Source organism: Podarcis pityusensis, assembly GCF_964106645.2.
Source record: "Podarcis pityusensis genome assembly, chromosome: 2".
NCBI classification, from domain to species: domain Eukaryota; kingdom Metazoa; phylum Chordata; class Lepidosauria; order Squamata; family Lacertidae; genus Podarcis; species Podarcis pityusensis.
In genome coordinates this window covers 12,214,731-12,231,270 of record NC_138029.1, presented here as the reverse complement: position 1 = coordinate 12,231,270, position 16,540 = coordinate 12,214,731, and the positions used below count along the sequence as shown (strand labels likewise).

The window sequence follows — 16,540 nt, the reverse complement described above, 5'->3', positions numbered from 1 at the left end:
GAGAAGAGAAGACTCACTGGAAAAGACCCTGATGTTGGGAAAGATGGAGGGCACAAGGAGAAGGGGACGACAGAGGATGAGATGGTTGGACAGTGTTCTCGAAGCTACCAGCATGAGTTTGACTAAACTGCGGGAGGCAGTGGAAGACAGAAGTGCCTGGCGTGCTCTGGTCCACGGGGTCACGAAGAGTCGGACACGACTAAACAACAACAACCCTTTTCAGGCGGAAAACACAACCAAACAGGGAATGTGACAGTTGGTTGCAATCCCATGTAACCTGAGAAGAACAACGCTGTTGAATCAGACCAAGGGCCTAGCTAACCCAGTATCCTGCTTCCAACAGAGGCCAGCCAGAAGCCTCTGGGAAACTTGCAAACAGGACATGAGCGTAATAGCAATCTCCCTTGCAACTGGCTTTCACATTGCCACTAACTCTGAAAGCGGTGTGCAGTCATCGTCAGCATGAGCCAATCGTGCAGTGCTCTGTAGTTTGCCCATAGTTCAAATTCTGAACTTTAGAAAGCGGATGGCACTCCAACAGTGTCATGGAATTCTACTCAATATTGATTCAGAGTAGAATCCCAACGTATTGTTAGTAGAGTTAAAACCTAAAACGTTGCAGGATTCCCCAAAAATAGATCAGAGGCAATTGTATTTCATCCAGCAGAGCTTTACTGCTACTGACGCAAATGAGCATAATGCTCACAAATCCAGTACATTCAGGATTGGCACCGTCCATAAGAAATCCAGTTGCTGCAGATTTTACTTTTTTATTTTAATGTATTTTTTATTAAAGATTTCTTGGTTTACAAAAGTATGTGCAATGTCTCTTTTTTCAAGTTACATTTTCTACAGATCAGTTTCATTTGTTGAGACGTTAGTGTTGCATTAGGAAGAAAAGGGGGGAAACTGACAATAACGTATAGTAAGTCTAAACCTTAAAACTAAGGATGCTATGTACAGAACACCACAACAGAAGGAAAAGAGATAAGAAAGAAAAAGTGAAACCGAGGCTCCTTCCGGCCCTACTTTTATAGTCAGCATGACCTTGACAGAAAGAGATAAGAGAACCAGTTTAAGCCAGCTGTACTTAGCTTCTATGAAGGAATACACTGGAACCTCAGGTTACATACTGTCTTCCTTACGAACGTTTTGGGTAATGAGCTCTACTAACCCAGAAGTAGGTCTCCTGGTAGAGAACTTTGCTCTGGGATGCGAGCAGAAGACACATGGCGGCACAGCGGCAGCGGGAGGCCCCATTAGCAAAAGCGCACCTCAGGTTAAGAACGGTTTTGGGTTAAGAACGGACCTCCGGAATGAATTACAGGTACCACTGTAACCCAAACACGAACCTTCTGCTTGTTTCTTTCGCACACAGAAGCTTCCAGAACCCTCTTGAATTAATTAGAATAGGAAAGATCTCTACACAGTAGTTTAAGTCGGCATATCCCAGGTACACCCTCTGCGCATGTGTGCCTTCTGTCACCGGTAGTCATGGCCTTCTCTCTCATGCATGGTTGATGGGAAGGCTGGTTTGGGGAGGAAAGCATGGGAACACCCTTCTTCCTCTCAAACAGAATCGAAGGCTAGAGAGCCAACAGGAGGAATGAGAAGGAGACACAGCTTTTGTGTCTACTGGAAAGGAGATTTCTGCCAGCTGGGGGAGAAGGGGATCAAAAGCAGAGGATGATACATGGGGTAAACCTCATCAGGGTGCTCAGCCATGACTTTGGCTGTGCTCACCTGCGTTAGGGCATAGTCTGTATCTGAGGTCAAAACAGGACAGACTGAAACAATTTGGAAATATACTTTAAACCAAGTTAGACCTAGGAGAGGAAGCAGAAGAAACAGGCATGCAGGTTCTCAAAGTTTCCAAGAGATTAAAAAAAGGGGGGGGGACATGACCGTTACCTGCTGCCAATGCCTCGGTAAGCCTGAGGTCCCTCCTGCTCTTGAGTTTCCTGATGGAGCTGGGTCAGAATGAAGCGATTCCAGCTCTGAACCAAACGGCCTAGATTCACTTTCCCTGTAGCCTCGTCAGAGTCCGCCAAGATCAGCCCCAAAGCAGCTGCCTCCGGAATGGTGCGGAAGGCGCGGAGGAAGTTGCTGCCCTGAAATGAAGGAAATGGCCTTGTATTTTTTAAAAAATAAAATACTGGGTGCGCTCAAGCCCAACCAAAACCCTGAAGAACTGAGCTCCAAAGTGTTCTTCTATTCCTCCTCACAGGCACGATAGGCTTGGAACGCATGTGAGCATGCGCACTCGCTCATGAACGTAAGAACAAAATGCAAGCTGGGCAAAGGAGGTGGGGGACTGAGTTGGGTGAGTGTCAAGAGGAATAGTAGCTCACGGATAATAGTGGCAGGCAGCTGTGCTGTTCTGGCAGCTGCCACAGGGCAGGAGTAGCATGACATGATGAGCTCAAAGGCCTAACACACTCCCTCAGCCCAGGATAAGTCATTGTAGTCTGTTTGGGGACAAAGGCCTACTCATTTTTTTCTTTTGTTTCTACTTTTTGGTACCTTGGAAGTCGAACAGAATCCGTTCCGGAAGTCCATTCGACTTCCAAAATGTTTGGAAACCAAAGAGCGGCTTCTGATTGGCTCAAACACTCGTTTCCGGTTTTCGATCGTTTGGAAGCTGAAACGTACAAGTTCCAAGGCGTTTGGCAACCAAGGTACAACTGTAATCTCTTATTGAAAAGGTTTCAATAATAAAGAAATAAAGTGATGCAAATAAAAAAAATGAAAAACACAAAAATGTGACTATACGAATACATTCAATATATGAGAAAATACCCTAAAACCATACGTTCTTATATAAATTTGATATTATCCTAATACGTATGCAAATATTAATAGCCTACTACACTTTGTATAAACATGTCCAATACAATGTCATATTTATCCAAAGTCTACATTTGTAAGCGGTCCATTCCTAAGTTGTGAGAGGCCTACTCAAGAGAAAGGGTATTGTACTTATGATTGAGGCCTAGAGCACGGAGAAGAAAATGACTATACAGAGGCACATTTTCTGATCAGCTCATAGAGTAAGGCTGGGGAGAAGGAGTCGGCAGTGCTTCTCAAATTCCTTCTAAAGTCTGGGGCAACCAGCCAAGGCCAGATGGCAACTTCTGGCAGGGTGTGTGAAGCACACTCCTTAGACCAGCCCCATTCAATTCTTTGAGAGAACCTGGGTGGGATAATTAACACCCCAATTGTGCTACAACCCCAAGGAGACCACAGCCCCATTTCTGCCACACAGCTCTGCAGCACAATAGATAGGAGCCAGCACGAAGGGAGCTGCTACTTTGGATGGCAGGGCTGCCCTGGGCTGCCCCCACATGCAAGTGGCCTGCACTTTAGCACAGCAGATGGAAGCGTGTGAGTCACATTTCTGCCCCCAACAGTGCTCCACAGCTACGCACGTGTCTTGGCTGAGCCTCGGACCAGCATACCTGAAGGAATGTCTCCACCCCCATCGTTCAGCCCGGACACTGAGGTCCAGCTCCGAGGGCCTTCTGGCAGTTCCCTCACTACGAGAAGTGAGGTTAGAGAACTAGGCAGAGGGCCTTCTTGGTAGTGGCGCCTGCCCCGTGGAATGCCCTCCCATCAGATGTGAAGGAAATAAATAACTATCTGACTTTTAGAAGACAGCCCTGTTTAGGGAAGTTTTTTATGTTTGATGTTTTATCGTGTTTTTAATATTCTGTTGGGAGCTGGCCAGAGTGGCTTGGGAAACCCAGCCAGATGGGCAGGGTATAAATAAATTATTATTATTAATAATATCATCATCATCATCATCATCATCAATGGCTCATCCCAGGACAGGCAGCCCCTCCTTCCACCCACCTGTCTGCCCACATCTTTGCCAAGAAAAAAATACAGTGGTACCTCAGGTTACAGACGCTTCAGGTTACATACGCTTCAGGTTACAGACTCCGCTAACCCAGAAATAGTGCTTCAGGTTAAGAACTTTGCTTCAGGATGAGAACAGAAATCGTGCTCCGGCAGTGCGGTGGCAGCAGGAGGCCCCATTAGCTAAAGTGGTGCTTCAGGTTAAGAACAGTTTCAGGTTAAGAACGGATCTCCGGAACGAATTAAGTACTTAACCCGAGGTACCACTGTAATGCTAATCGAGGCCTGTTTCAGTCTCATAGGCATTCCTGCCTATGACTCCGAATAGACATCTCTACTCCAAAAAGCATCCTGTGAAAGATGGAAGGATTCTGCACGGTGCCTTCCATTTGCCCATCTTTACCTGACAAGGGTCTCCTCTGGACAAATCCAGCATGTGGAAGAGGAAGCCCAGCTCACAGCTCAGGCAGAACTCTTTCTGGCACAAGTGGTTCTGGACCAGGCAGCGCACCGGCTCTAGGAAATACAGGACCTGAAGAAAGGAAGATGGGTAGATGAGACCGAGGTTATCACAGGAAGGCGGAGGCAATCCATCACAGAGAAAGCAACTTTGCACCCACCTGGATCATGCAGTTGCAGTAGGAATTTGGAATATGGGGCTCTAGCCCGGCAAAGAGAGTCTTGTTGTAATGTTTGAAGTCAAAGTCCTCCAAGCCCAACTTGGAGTATTTAATTGTGACCTACATCAGGAAAGAAAATATAATTGTACAACAAGGATATTGTTTACACGGGAGCACACACTTATTCGACACACCAACATGAGGAAGAGAACCACAGCCCAAGTGAAACTGTTCAAAGGCCCTGTGTTTCTGGCACACCTGCACCTCCGCAAGGTACCTGCACGAGCTCATCCGATTCTCTCGAGATCTTAATCTGCCCAGAAGCCGAGATCGCAATGCAGATTTCAGGGCTGTTCTCATGTGACTCAAACCCACGAATGGAGGCAACGCGAAAATCCCCATTCGCTTTTCTTGCTTCACAGATGGCAACATGAGGCAATCTGCCTCGCAAGGAACAGGCTGTGCGCAAGACTTCTACCCACCCTGGTCTGGCAAGCTTTCATTATGCAAGAGAGAGGACTGTTCTACCATAGTCTAATTTATGCTGGGACAGAATGGGAATTTATAAGGCTGGCTTCAAAGTGCATGGCCCTTCGTGCTGCCTTCTGGTGCCCCTAGAAAGCCAGTGTGGTGTAGTGGTTAAGAGTGGTAGTCTCGTAATCTGGGGAACCGGGTTCACGTCTCCACTCCTCCACATGCAGCTGCTGGGTGACCTTAGGCTAGTCACACTTCTCTGAAGTCTCTCAGCCTCACTCACCTCACAGAGTGTCCGTTGTGGGGGAGGAAGGGAAAGGGGAATGTTAGCCGCTTTGAGACTCCTTAGGGTAGTGATAAAGTGGGATACCAAATCCAAACTCTCTTCTTCTTCCTAGTCACTTTTCTTCCTGAAAATGCTTTGCATCTCCCTCTGTAGATATGGGGCAGGCTTCAACTAAGGAGTCCCATCAGCAGAAGACCACCAGAAAGACTTCTACTTGTACAACAGGGTTTTCCCCCCACTCACCTCATGTGCCCCACAAAATTAGCTCAATGGGGTCGGGAGAACCCCTGGAACAGAATGCAGCGGGAGAAGAGGGGGAATTGTTTTGTCTGTAAGCTGAAATGCTTGCCCTGACGAAAAGATCGAAGTAGTACAATGCTGAATTCCTTCCATTATATATCAAATATACATTCGTTCATACCTTCCTCTGCAAAATATCCAACACCCTGGCAAGTGTTTAAACACAGACCTTCCTGTATTTCTTTGCCACCATGTAGATATGCGGTTCCTCTTCCCGTCCAATGGGGGATTCAGGGACCTGGCTGAAATTATCAAACTCGTTGTCCAGCTCTTTCAGTCGATAGGGAATCTGAAAAAGACAGTGGGATGCCAATCCACAGAGCTTCTGCACTGTAACCTTTCCAATTTTGGACTTTCTAATATCAGAATGAGCTACCCTCAGATATCAGAAGAGAGGTAGGAGCATGTGAAAAATACCGCATGTACCCTGTTTGAACCTAAAACACAAAGGAGCCTGGATAGCTCAGTTGCTTAGAGCGTGGTACCGATAATGCCAAGGTTGCAGGTTCGATCCCTGAATGGGGCAGCTCCATAATCCTGCATTGCAGGGGGTTCAACTGATCAGGGGTCAGCAAACTTTTCCAGCAGAGGTCCACTGTCCCTCAGACCTTGCAAGGGGGGGCAGACTATATTTTGGAAAAAAGAACTGAACAAATTCCTATGCCCCACAATTAATCCAGAAATGTATTTTAAATACAAGCACACATTCTGCTCATGTAAAAACACCAGGCAGGCCCTACAAATAACCCAGAGATGAATTTTAAATAAAAGGACACATTCTACTCATGTAAAAACACGCTGATTCCCGGACCGTCCGGATTTAGAAGGCGATTAGGCCCGGATCCGGCCCCCGGGCCTTAGTTTGCCTACCCATGGACTAGATCAGGCACCCCCAACTTGCGGCCCTCCAGATGTTTTGGCTTACAACTCCCATGATCCCTAGCTAACAGGACCAGTGGCCAGGGATTATGGGAATTGTAGTCCAAAACATCTGGAGGGCTGAAGGTTGGGGATGCCTGGAATAGATGATCCTCGGGATCACTTCCAACTCTACAATTCTATGATCCTAAGGCTGCTACCTGGCTTTTTCTCACCATGTTGGCTCCAAAATGCACATCCATGTAAGTGACACACAACACAACACAACACAACACAACACATGGAGCTGCCTCTCACCCTATGAGGCAGTAGCAGATAGGCAATCAAAGTGTTAGCTGGCATCCACTTCTAAAGCAGCATTTTAAATTTCAGGTTATGTGAGGTTACAGGACGTGCTGGTTCTTAAGCTAAGCTATACCCAGCAGGATCTACCTTCCTTAAAAAAAAAACAAAAAATCAGCATATTCTGTGGCATTACAAATCTAAAGGAAACATATTCAGAATTCAGATGAAGAAATCAGTTCCCCAGCCACACCCTAAACCACAAGCCGTTCTGGAGTAAACAAGATATTTAACAATACATAGTTAAAGCTCTGGTTTTCCCAGTAGTGATGTATGGAAGTGAGAGCTGGACCAGAAAGAAGGCTGGTCGCCGAAAAATTGATGCTTTTAAATTATGGTGCTGGAGGAGACTCTTGAGAGTCCCATGGACTGCAAGAAGATCAAACCTCTCCATTCTGAAGGAAATCAGCCCTGAGTGCTCACTGGAAGGACAGATCCTGAAGCTGAGGCTCCAATACTTTGGCCACCTCGTGAGAAGAGAAGACTCCCTGGAAAAGACCCTGATGTTGGGAAAGATGGAGGGCATAAGGAGAAGGGGACGACAGAGGATGAGATGGTTGGACAGTGTTCTCGAAGCTACCAGCATGAGTTTGACCAAACTGCGGGAGGCAGTGGAAGACAGGAGTGCCTGGTGTGCTCTGGTCCATGGGGTCACGAAGAGTCGGACACGACTAAATGACTAAACAACAAATAACCATCACCCAAGAAGTACAACTCTCAAGGTGTTCGACAGGCATGAAAGTGCCAAACAGCCAACTAGCTACCTGGTTTCGGAGCTTGTTCCTGGGGTTTGGAGCATATCCAATGAAGCCAACTTTCTTCATGGCACGAAGGATCTCTGGGTCAACCGCTGGGGCTCGTCTACAAAACAAACTGTGGCTCAGACAATGCCTTCCAACCCCATTTGACAGTGAACTCCCCAAAGCAGCGAGGCAAGCTTCCCAAAGAGATGCAGCCATTTATTTGGGGAGCTGTGGGATCCCAGGGACCGTGCCCAGATATTGGAAGAATTAAAAATCCCCTACCTCTATTACTGGATGCAATGTTACCAGACTCTGAAAGGAATCTTATGTTCCTCCCAGGATACCCAGAGTGAATTAAAATAATATTTAAAGAGGGGTAAATACAGAATAAGTGGGACGCGGGTGGCGCTGTGGTCTAAACCACAGAGCCATGAGTGCCGCAACCCCAGAGTTGTCCGTGACTGGACCTAATGGTCAGGGGTCCCTTTACCTTTTTAAATACAGAATAACGTGCAACGTCTATACAGTGGGACCTTGGTTCCCGAACATCTTTGTTGCCGAACAAATCAGCTCCCAAACGCTGCAAACCAGGAAGTGTTCCAGTTTGAGAATGTTTTTTGGAAGCCGAACATCCGACGTGGCTTCTGCCTGAGTGCAGGAAGCTCCTGCAGCCAATCGGAAGCTGTGCCTTGGTTTTCGAACGGTTTCGGGAGTCAAACGGACTCCCGGAACAGATTATGTTTGAGAACCAAGGTACCACTGTAATGTAAAAGAACAAAGTACCGTATTTTTTGCTCCATAAGGCGCACCAGACCATAAGGCGCACTTAGTTTTTAGAGGGGGAAATCAAGGGGAAAAATATTATTTCCCCCCTCAGCTTCAAAGAGCAGCTTCTTGGGGCTGCTGGGGAAAGCCCGGTCCCCCCCGCCCCAGCCCCAAAGAGCAAAGAAGCCAAGACAGCGAGCGGGATCCATCCCGCTGGCTGTCTTGGCTTCCTCTTTAGCTGCGCAAAACCTCTCCAGCCAGGAGAGGCTGCACGCGGCTAAAGAAGCCAAGACAGTAAGCGGGATCCATCCCGCTGGCTGTCTTGGCTTCCTCTTTAGCTGTGCACAACCTCTCCGGCCGGGAGAGGCTGCACGCAGCTATGGCAATTCCCCCACCTCCCGCAAAAGCGCACAGGAGCCTTGCACCTTTTAAGGAGCGTGTGGCTCCTGCGGGCTTTTCTATGAGGAGGGAGAAGAGACTGACTGGCCGCGTCAGTCCCTTCTCCCTCCTGGGGAAAAGCCCACAAGAGCCGCGCACAGCTTGTGTGCGGCTCTTGGGGGCTTTTCCTGCCTGCCTCCCCCCTGCATTCGCTTCATAAGATGCACACACATTTCCCCTTACTTTTTAGGAGGGAAAAAGTGCGTCTTATGGAGCGAAAAATACGGTAATTAAATTACAGCCCGATATCAACAAGGAGCAGATTAGAAGAAAGGAAACCACCAAGAACTCTCAAACCACCACCCAAGAAAGTGGGGGTGGGGAACCTTTTGCAGCCTTAGAACTTCCAGGGTCCACATGATGGTGGTGGGAGGGGCAAGCGGTAAAAGTGGGCAGAGAAACAAATGTGAATTTTACCTTTGTACAGAAAGCTAGTTTCTGCACACACGCCTCTCTATTGCCCATCTAGGCAAGAGGCATTAATGGAGCTCAAGGACACATTACAGCCAGACAAAAAGAGTACTGAGGGCCAGACAGAGGCCCTCATTTGGCCCCCAGTTCTGAGGTTCCCCACCCCTAGACCCTAAAGGTCTGTACTTCTCTCTAGATTTCTTATTCTAAAGAACTACCTGGGAGCAGGGGCAGAGTTGGAAACCGGCCAATCTGACAACAGGGACTCGGTGGTCAGCGGCACAGGTATAAGCGACAGAGGCATGAGATCCTGGTTCCAGTCAAGGTGGGGCAAGGTGTCCACAATGCAAGGCAAAGCGAAGTCAGTCTCCCGGGAGTAGGCATTGAAGGTGATCTCGGGCGAGTCAGTCCACAGGTGGACACAGCCCTCGGAGTCTCCAAAAACCATGGCTTGTTTGCTGGCAGACACATCAAAGCTCATGATCAGCTGGCCCACGGTATTGACGTGGAAGATGTCAGCCGGATTGGCCAATCCGGTGGGTTCGCAGAACTGACACTGACCTAGAAAGGAAGAGCAAATCACGAATTTTAATAGCCCCAAAGTGGAAAACGCAAGAATTACCAACTGTGGAAGATTGGCAGATGAAGATGATGGACTTTATGGAGCTAGCTGACCTTACCGGAAGGATCCGCGACCAGAAAGAAGAGGAATATCAAGAAGATTGGAAGAAATTTAAAGACTATTTGAATAAATATTGTAATATTAAAAATTAGAAGTCACTTGAAAGTACCAAACAGGCTTAGGATTAAATTAGTAGTTAAATAAATGAGATTTAGAATGTTAAGAAAAGTTAAGAAATCTGATTATAATTGGAATATTGTTTTTGAATAATGATATTGGAAAACTGTTACATTCAGATACAAGGAAATTCAGATGGGAGGGACTAGAGGAAGTCAAATGATATGTTTATGAGATTGGAAGTTTTATTAATTAACTAATCTGTGTTGTTTATGTGTTTGCTGTTATATTTTCTGTTTTTATTCATTTTACTAGTTTTATTTGTTTTTTATTTTTGTACTTGTTTTACAGTATGTGCTATATTTGTATGAAACTTAATAAAAATTATTGGGGGAAAAGAAAAAAAAGAAAGGAAGAGCAAATCAGATGTGTGGTTTCTCTGCAGGTCTCTTAATGCAAACTGCCCCGAGCTTGACTCGATTCGTCACACTGTGGGCATCTCTTGAAGGTGGCTAGATTCAAACAGGACAGGACTCTGAAGTCCCAGCACATCCAAAGCAGGGGGTGAGGCAACGTGGCCTCTGTGGTCTAGCTACCTACCTGTCTGGGAGATGATGGCAAGGCGAGATGTGTACGTAGGAATGAACTTCAGAAACAGAGGGTCAATGTGGACCTGCAGAGGTGTGATGGCTCTCAGCATGCGCAGGTCATACACCTTGAGGAAGCGATCGCAGGCTAGGCCATTCATTCGGCTGGAGAAGCCACAGGTCACCAGCAGGTTGCCGTGGACATCAAAATCTGACAGACTACCGGAGTAGGCATCAAACTCATGCTCCACAGCAAAAGTGCGGAGATCACGCAAGGAAACCTAAGGAAGGAACAGAAGACACCCTAATATATCTGATTTAAAAGAAGCACCACGAGAGAACAATGGAATAGAATGGCGTCGAGTGAATTAACTGGGCATTTTTCTCTCTGTGTTCCTCCTGTAAAGTCAGAGACCTCCTTTGTACATCAATCAGGCGCTGCACATGGCACAAATACAGTGGTACCTCGGGTTACATACGCTTCAGGTTACAGACTCCGCTAACCCAGAAATAGTGCTTCAGGTTAAGAACTTTGCTTCAGGATAAGAACAGAAATCGGGCTCTAGCGGCACGGGGGCAGCAGGAGGCCCCATTAGCTAAAGTGGTGCTTCAGGTTAAGAACAGTTTCAGGTTAAGAACGGACCTCCGGAACGAATTAAGTACTTAACCCGAGGTACCACTGTACAGTCATACCTCGGGTTGAAGTAATGGAACGCATTACTTCCGGGTTTTGCCGCTCGCGCATGCGCAGACGGTCGAAATGACATCACGCGCATGCGCGGAAGAGGCGAATCACGACCCACACATGCGGGTTGTGTTCCCTTCAGGATGCGAATGGGACTCTGGAACGGATCCCGTTCGCATCCAGAGGTACCACTGTAAGCCATAGTATGACTTGTCATGTTGTTTGAAGCCAGAATGTGGTTTGTCAACTGCAAAAACCAGTCAGTCCTACTTGGGGAATAAAAGCTGCTCCCCAAGTTCAAATATAACAATCAGACTCTGTGTGAAGTGTAACCCGTACAGATTCCTACTCATTAAAAAAAAATGTTAAAAAATACTCCAAGCCCAAATTCACCCCGTCAAACCAACATATGTGGAAAGTTTGGCACTGGAATGTCTTGCTTCAATTTTAAAGGGAAAAAGAACTGATTTTCATAAGGCACAAGCTCTCACTGTGTTACTGGAGTGCCTGTAGCTCTTAAACATTTGTGGGGGGGGCAGTGATGATAAGATGCTCAGTGTTACCTTTCCTGATGTGTGGCCACAGAAGAAGAAACGGTTTGACTGTCTCATGATAGTGACCCCAGGCACTTCCACTGTGTACTAAAATAGAGATATAAAAAGTGGGATTAAGATCTGGACAGAGGCAAAGCAGACCACTATGAATATACAGATGCTACATGATTCAGGGGGAAAGGGTAGAACTGCCAAGTGGTGAATGGCTATTATTTCCCACGCAGCACCAAAGGAAGAAATAAGTTTGCTTAAAAAACAAAACAACCTGAATGACAATATAAGGAAAAATAAAAATAATTCAGTGGCAATGCCTTTGAATGGACATCTGTTTGCAAAAATAAAACACGGCATGCAGCCTTCTTCTATCATAAAATTAAGGATACAATAAAAAAAATGAGGTCCAGCTCTAAGGGCCTTCTAGCAGTTCCCTCACAGTGAGCAGTGAAGCTACAGAGAACCAAGCAGAGGGCCTTCTTGTTAGTGGTGCCTGGCCTGTGGAATGCTCTCTCATCAGATGTCAAAGAAATAAACAATTACACGACTTTCCGAAGACATCTGAAGGCAGTCCTGTATCGGGAAGTTTTTAATGTTTGATGTCCAACTGTGTTTTTATATCACGTCGGAAGTTGCCCAGAATTGCTGGGGCAACCCAATCAGATGGGTGAGGAATAAGTAACAAAATGTTGTTATTATTATAGCACTACATACAAACAAGATCAATAAATGTGTCCGTATCTTTCTATCCATCTATTGATCCATTACATCCAGATAATACTATGGAAAGCTTCTACAATTTTTGTTACAGAAAAAAACTTACATTACTTTCATACACACTATTATGCTGAGAAGCACCACTTTTAAAAAATGACATTATTAGGGAAACCTATAGATGTGTTGCAACATTTTTTCCCTGAAGAATTAAAAAAATGGGAAAGTTAATATCTTTTCATGAGGTCAGAAACAGGAATGTTGACATTTCACTTTCTGTTTGAACTTTCAGACTTTTGGCTTCAACCCGTTACTTTTATGTTAAATCAACATTCTGGTGACAAAAACATTATTATTATATCTCCAAAGCATCTCTTTAGGTTGGGAGACAAAAATATTTTGGACTGGCGATAACAGGAGCCAAGCCTACTTGGATACATCATCACAACAAGGAACAAGATCTCCTCCTGCTGTTCTGCTCCAGAGTTACAATTTGTTTAAGATTAAACCAGTCATTTTGTTATCCAGTGGAGATTCCTGTTCATCTTTGTGTAAGCTTAACATGACAAAACCTCAACATCTTTGGTTCTGGGTAATCAGAATCAATGCAACGCATTAGGGTCAGATATGTGAGAAGCGTGTGTTACCTTTTGAGTTTCTTGGACTGTATTGAGGTCTATCTCTATCACATGGCTGGTGAGCCCCCCAACAAGCAAGGTGCTGGGATCAGTCAGTAGTAGACTGTGCATGTCCTCACTCTCATCCATGCTAGAGGAGGAGAAAAAGGAACTGTGAGAACCAATGCTGACCTAGTATTTTCCATTCAGTCATTGCTACATGTGAGCTCACCAAGTAAATCAAAGTGACATCAGAATCTTGCATCATGAAACCTTTGGGGACCATTCCAGGAAAAAGGAGGTGGCTAAACTATATTGATGCAAATTTCCCATCTAGAAGTCCTCAAGCAATAAATTTTATAAAGGAAGCAGGAAATGCTACATTGAAGCACGTCCACATGCTTCATGAGGAGCAACAGGATATGACATCAAAGCCCTCTTCTCAAGCTTGCCCTGGAATATACCAAATAATTAAAGCCTGCAAATTGTGCACATCTCACACAGCTTCCCACACCAGATGTGTGACTGTAGGTACATGGATTTCATAATATTCCTAAGGCTATAACTGGCATTCTTCCAAGTAAACTCTACACAGAGACCAAAGACTGGGCAGGGCCCATTTCCAAAAATGCTCAAACCACCACACCCCCAGCAGAAGGCACTTACAGGTAATCGAAGATTATAAGTCCCCCTCTGGACATATATTTGAGGTTGTTTTTGGTCAGGAAGAGTACCCCATTCTCTAGACTCTGGATCTGTCGAATGTCATCACTACTATGCACCTGGAAGGAAGAGTAACGCTCCAGGGCTGGGCCGAAGAAAGAAGTGGCATGGCCCTGAAAAAGAGGGAGGCAACTCAAGTCACCCTCACATCAGATTTGACCTGTAACATATCCTGCATGTAGCCAGCTCATTTTAATATTTATGAGACCTTCTGGCTCCTTCATCTACTTTCCCCCCCCCCAACCACAGTTTACCTTCTCCGCTGAACAAGCCATATTTCTGTTGAATATAACACTAAGAGTTACCACGGTTTTAAAGACATAGGTGGACAACTTGTGTCTTTTATGATAGTGCTGATCTCCTTGAGGATAGGATATACACTGAATTTAAAAAAGAAAGCTAGAATCCTTGGCATTCTAAGCAGGAACCTACAAGAAAACAAGAATCTTATAGGTGTGTGTAGCCTTCCTCAATGGAGCTGAAATCAGCTTACAGGAGTTTCTAGAAGATCGTATCATTAATCCCAACCCTCCTCAATGTATGATCCAGCATACTGTATAACTCTTCTGATCATCACTGACATGTAATGAGAATCCCTTACCCCATGGTTCCCAACCCAGAGCATTTCTTCATGTAGGTCAAAGTGTGAGAAGGAGACAGGAACACCAACTTCAGAGACAACGGTGTGGAGCTCCGAGTACATGCCCTCCATGATATGCACTGAGTCAGGCACAGGGATGCCCTCCAATGGCACCCCTTCTGGATCCAGCTCCACATTCTGTAGTAGGCTAGCATTGAGGTGCGGATCCAGAGCAGGGTGCAGGGCAGGTACATACTCTGCGAGGGCTGGGTCAAGACCTTCAAAATTCATGGCGGAGGTTTACCTGCAAGGCAGAGAAAGGAATTCAAGAAGACGGAATCTTTCACTACCTGTGCAGCGCAAGCATGCTAGAGAAGTTAACATAATGCCTGCTATAAACACAATCTCTAATACGGACCAAAGCATAGGACAGTAACTGACAGATTGCAGCTTTCAAGATAAACATAAATGGTAAAAGTAAAGGACCCCTGATGGTTAAGTCCAGTTGTGAACGACTCTGGGGTTGCAGCGCTCATTTTGCTTTACTGGCCAAGGGAGCCGACGTTTGTCCGCAGACAGTTTTTCCAGGTCATGTGGCCAGCATGAATAAGCCACTTCTGGTGAAACCAGAGCAGCACATGGAAACGCCGTTTACCTTCCCGCCGGAGCGGCACCTATTTATCTACTTGCACTTTGACATGCTTTTGAACTGCTAGGTGGGCAGGAGCTGGGACCAAACAACGGTAGCTCACCCCATCGCAGGGATTCGAACCACTGACCTTCCGATCGGCAAGCCCTAGGCTCAGTGGTTTAGACCAAGCGCCACATATTCCTCCATAAAAATTGCTCCAATACAGCAATTCCTAAACTAGTTGCTGTAACTGCTGCCTGAAACGTGCTGTGCTGTGAAAAATATATTAATTTATTGCATCAACTGGGAACCAAAATATAAAATAAATAAGAATAATAATAGAGTGGTACCTCTGGATGCGAACGGGATCCGTTCCGGAGCCCCGTTTGCATCCTGAAGCAAACGTAACACGCAACTGCGCGTACGTGGGTCACGTTTTGCCGCTTCCGCGCATGCGCGTGACGTCATTTTGAGCATCTGCGCATGCGGCGAAACCCGGAAGTAACGCGCTCGGTTACTTCCGGGTCGCCGTGGAGTGCAACCGAAAATATTCATCCCGAAGCTACTTCAACCTGAGGTATGACTGTAAGAATAACTATTTATTATTTCTACCCCACCCATCTGGCTGGGTTTCCCCAGCCACTCTGGGTGGCTTCCAACAGAAGATTAAAAATACATTAAAACATCAGTCATTAAAAACTTTTCTAAACGGGGCTCCAGAGGAGGCTGCCTACTGCATCTCTGCATGACACTATTCTGGTCCTGCCTCCTTCCAAGCAGCCTTCGCAGGAGGTGGGTAATCTTCTGTATCTCTGTAGTGAGCGCAATTAAATTGTTCAATCACTCTCAGTGCAGAAATGTGGGAGAATTACTAGTCCTCAGAGGCTGCCCACTGCATCTCTCCATGAGTGACCACTCTGAATTTACCTCAGAAAGCATGTTCTGAACAGTAACTCACACAAACATACTGGGTGAACTTCTCTGAAGATTGACAATGGTTACATTTTCATACTACAAAGATAAGACTGTGCATGTATAACACAGGAACATGTATCCAGTTTTAGGTCAGGGAGAAGGCAAGATTCAACAATCAGAAATCTACCCTAAACTGCCACAAGGCAAAGAGAAATTGGACCAGTGGCACCTGTTTCTTTGTCGACAAAAACTCCAGTCAGATAGGAAGAAATGTGCTACTGGCACACCGCTGGCACCCCTAGTTTGGCGGCCAACTTCTTTTTTAATAAACCTTGCTCCTGAACCTTCAAGCAGAAGCTTGGCTTGCCCTAATTAAACTGGCTAGGTGCTAATTCCTAACCTGGGGAGAAATGAATGGATAAATAATTCTGGAAATGGCTGCAAGTTAAAAGGCATGGCAGCAGGTTCATGTGAATAACTTGGCAACCCTACCCACAGGTTACCCCATGGTAAACCCAGCCAGATGGACGGGGTATAAATAAATAACTACCAAACCTTTAGAAGACATCTAAAGGCAGCCCTGTTTAGGGAAGCTTTTAATGTTTAATAGTCAAAATAAAAAAAATTCCTTCCAGTAGCACCTTTAAGACCAACTAAGTTAGTTCTTGGTATGAGCTTTCGTGTG

The 16,540-nt window shown here is 45.8% G+C and overlaps 1 protein-coding gene across 3 annotated transcripts in view; it reads right to left on the bottom strand.

Moving 5' to 3' along the window:
• The window catches only part of PAN2 (poly(A) specific ribonuclease subunit PAN2), a 34,602-nt gene that overhangs the window by 17,068 nt on the left and 994 nt on the right, over positions 1-16,540 (bottom strand). For all 3 annotated transcript variants that reach the window (XM_080994409.1, XM_080994410.1, XM_080994411.1), the window contains exons 2-12: positions 14,331-14,613; positions 13,673-13,842; positions 13,037-13,157; positions 11,691-11,768; positions 10,456-10,723; positions 9,335-9,677; positions 7,524-7,620; positions 5,708-5,827; positions 4,479-4,598; positions 4,262-4,390; positions 1,912-2,111 (exon numbers count right to left, since the gene is read on the bottom strand). In XM_080994409.1, coding sequence (XP_080850535.1) covers positions 1,912-2,111; positions 4,262-4,390; positions 4,479-4,598; positions 5,708-5,827; positions 7,524-7,620; positions 9,335-9,677; positions 10,456-10,723; positions 11,691-11,768; positions 13,037-13,157; positions 13,673-13,842; positions 14,331-14,600 — 1,916 coding nt within the window. In that variant the 5' untranslated portion in view covers positions 14,601-14,613. The remainder of the gene's footprint in view (positions 1-1,911; positions 2,112-4,261; positions 4,391-4,478; positions 4,599-5,707; positions 5,828-7,523; positions 7,621-9,334; positions 9,678-10,455; positions 10,724-11,690; positions 11,769-13,036; positions 13,158-13,672; positions 13,843-14,330; positions 14,614-16,540) is intronic.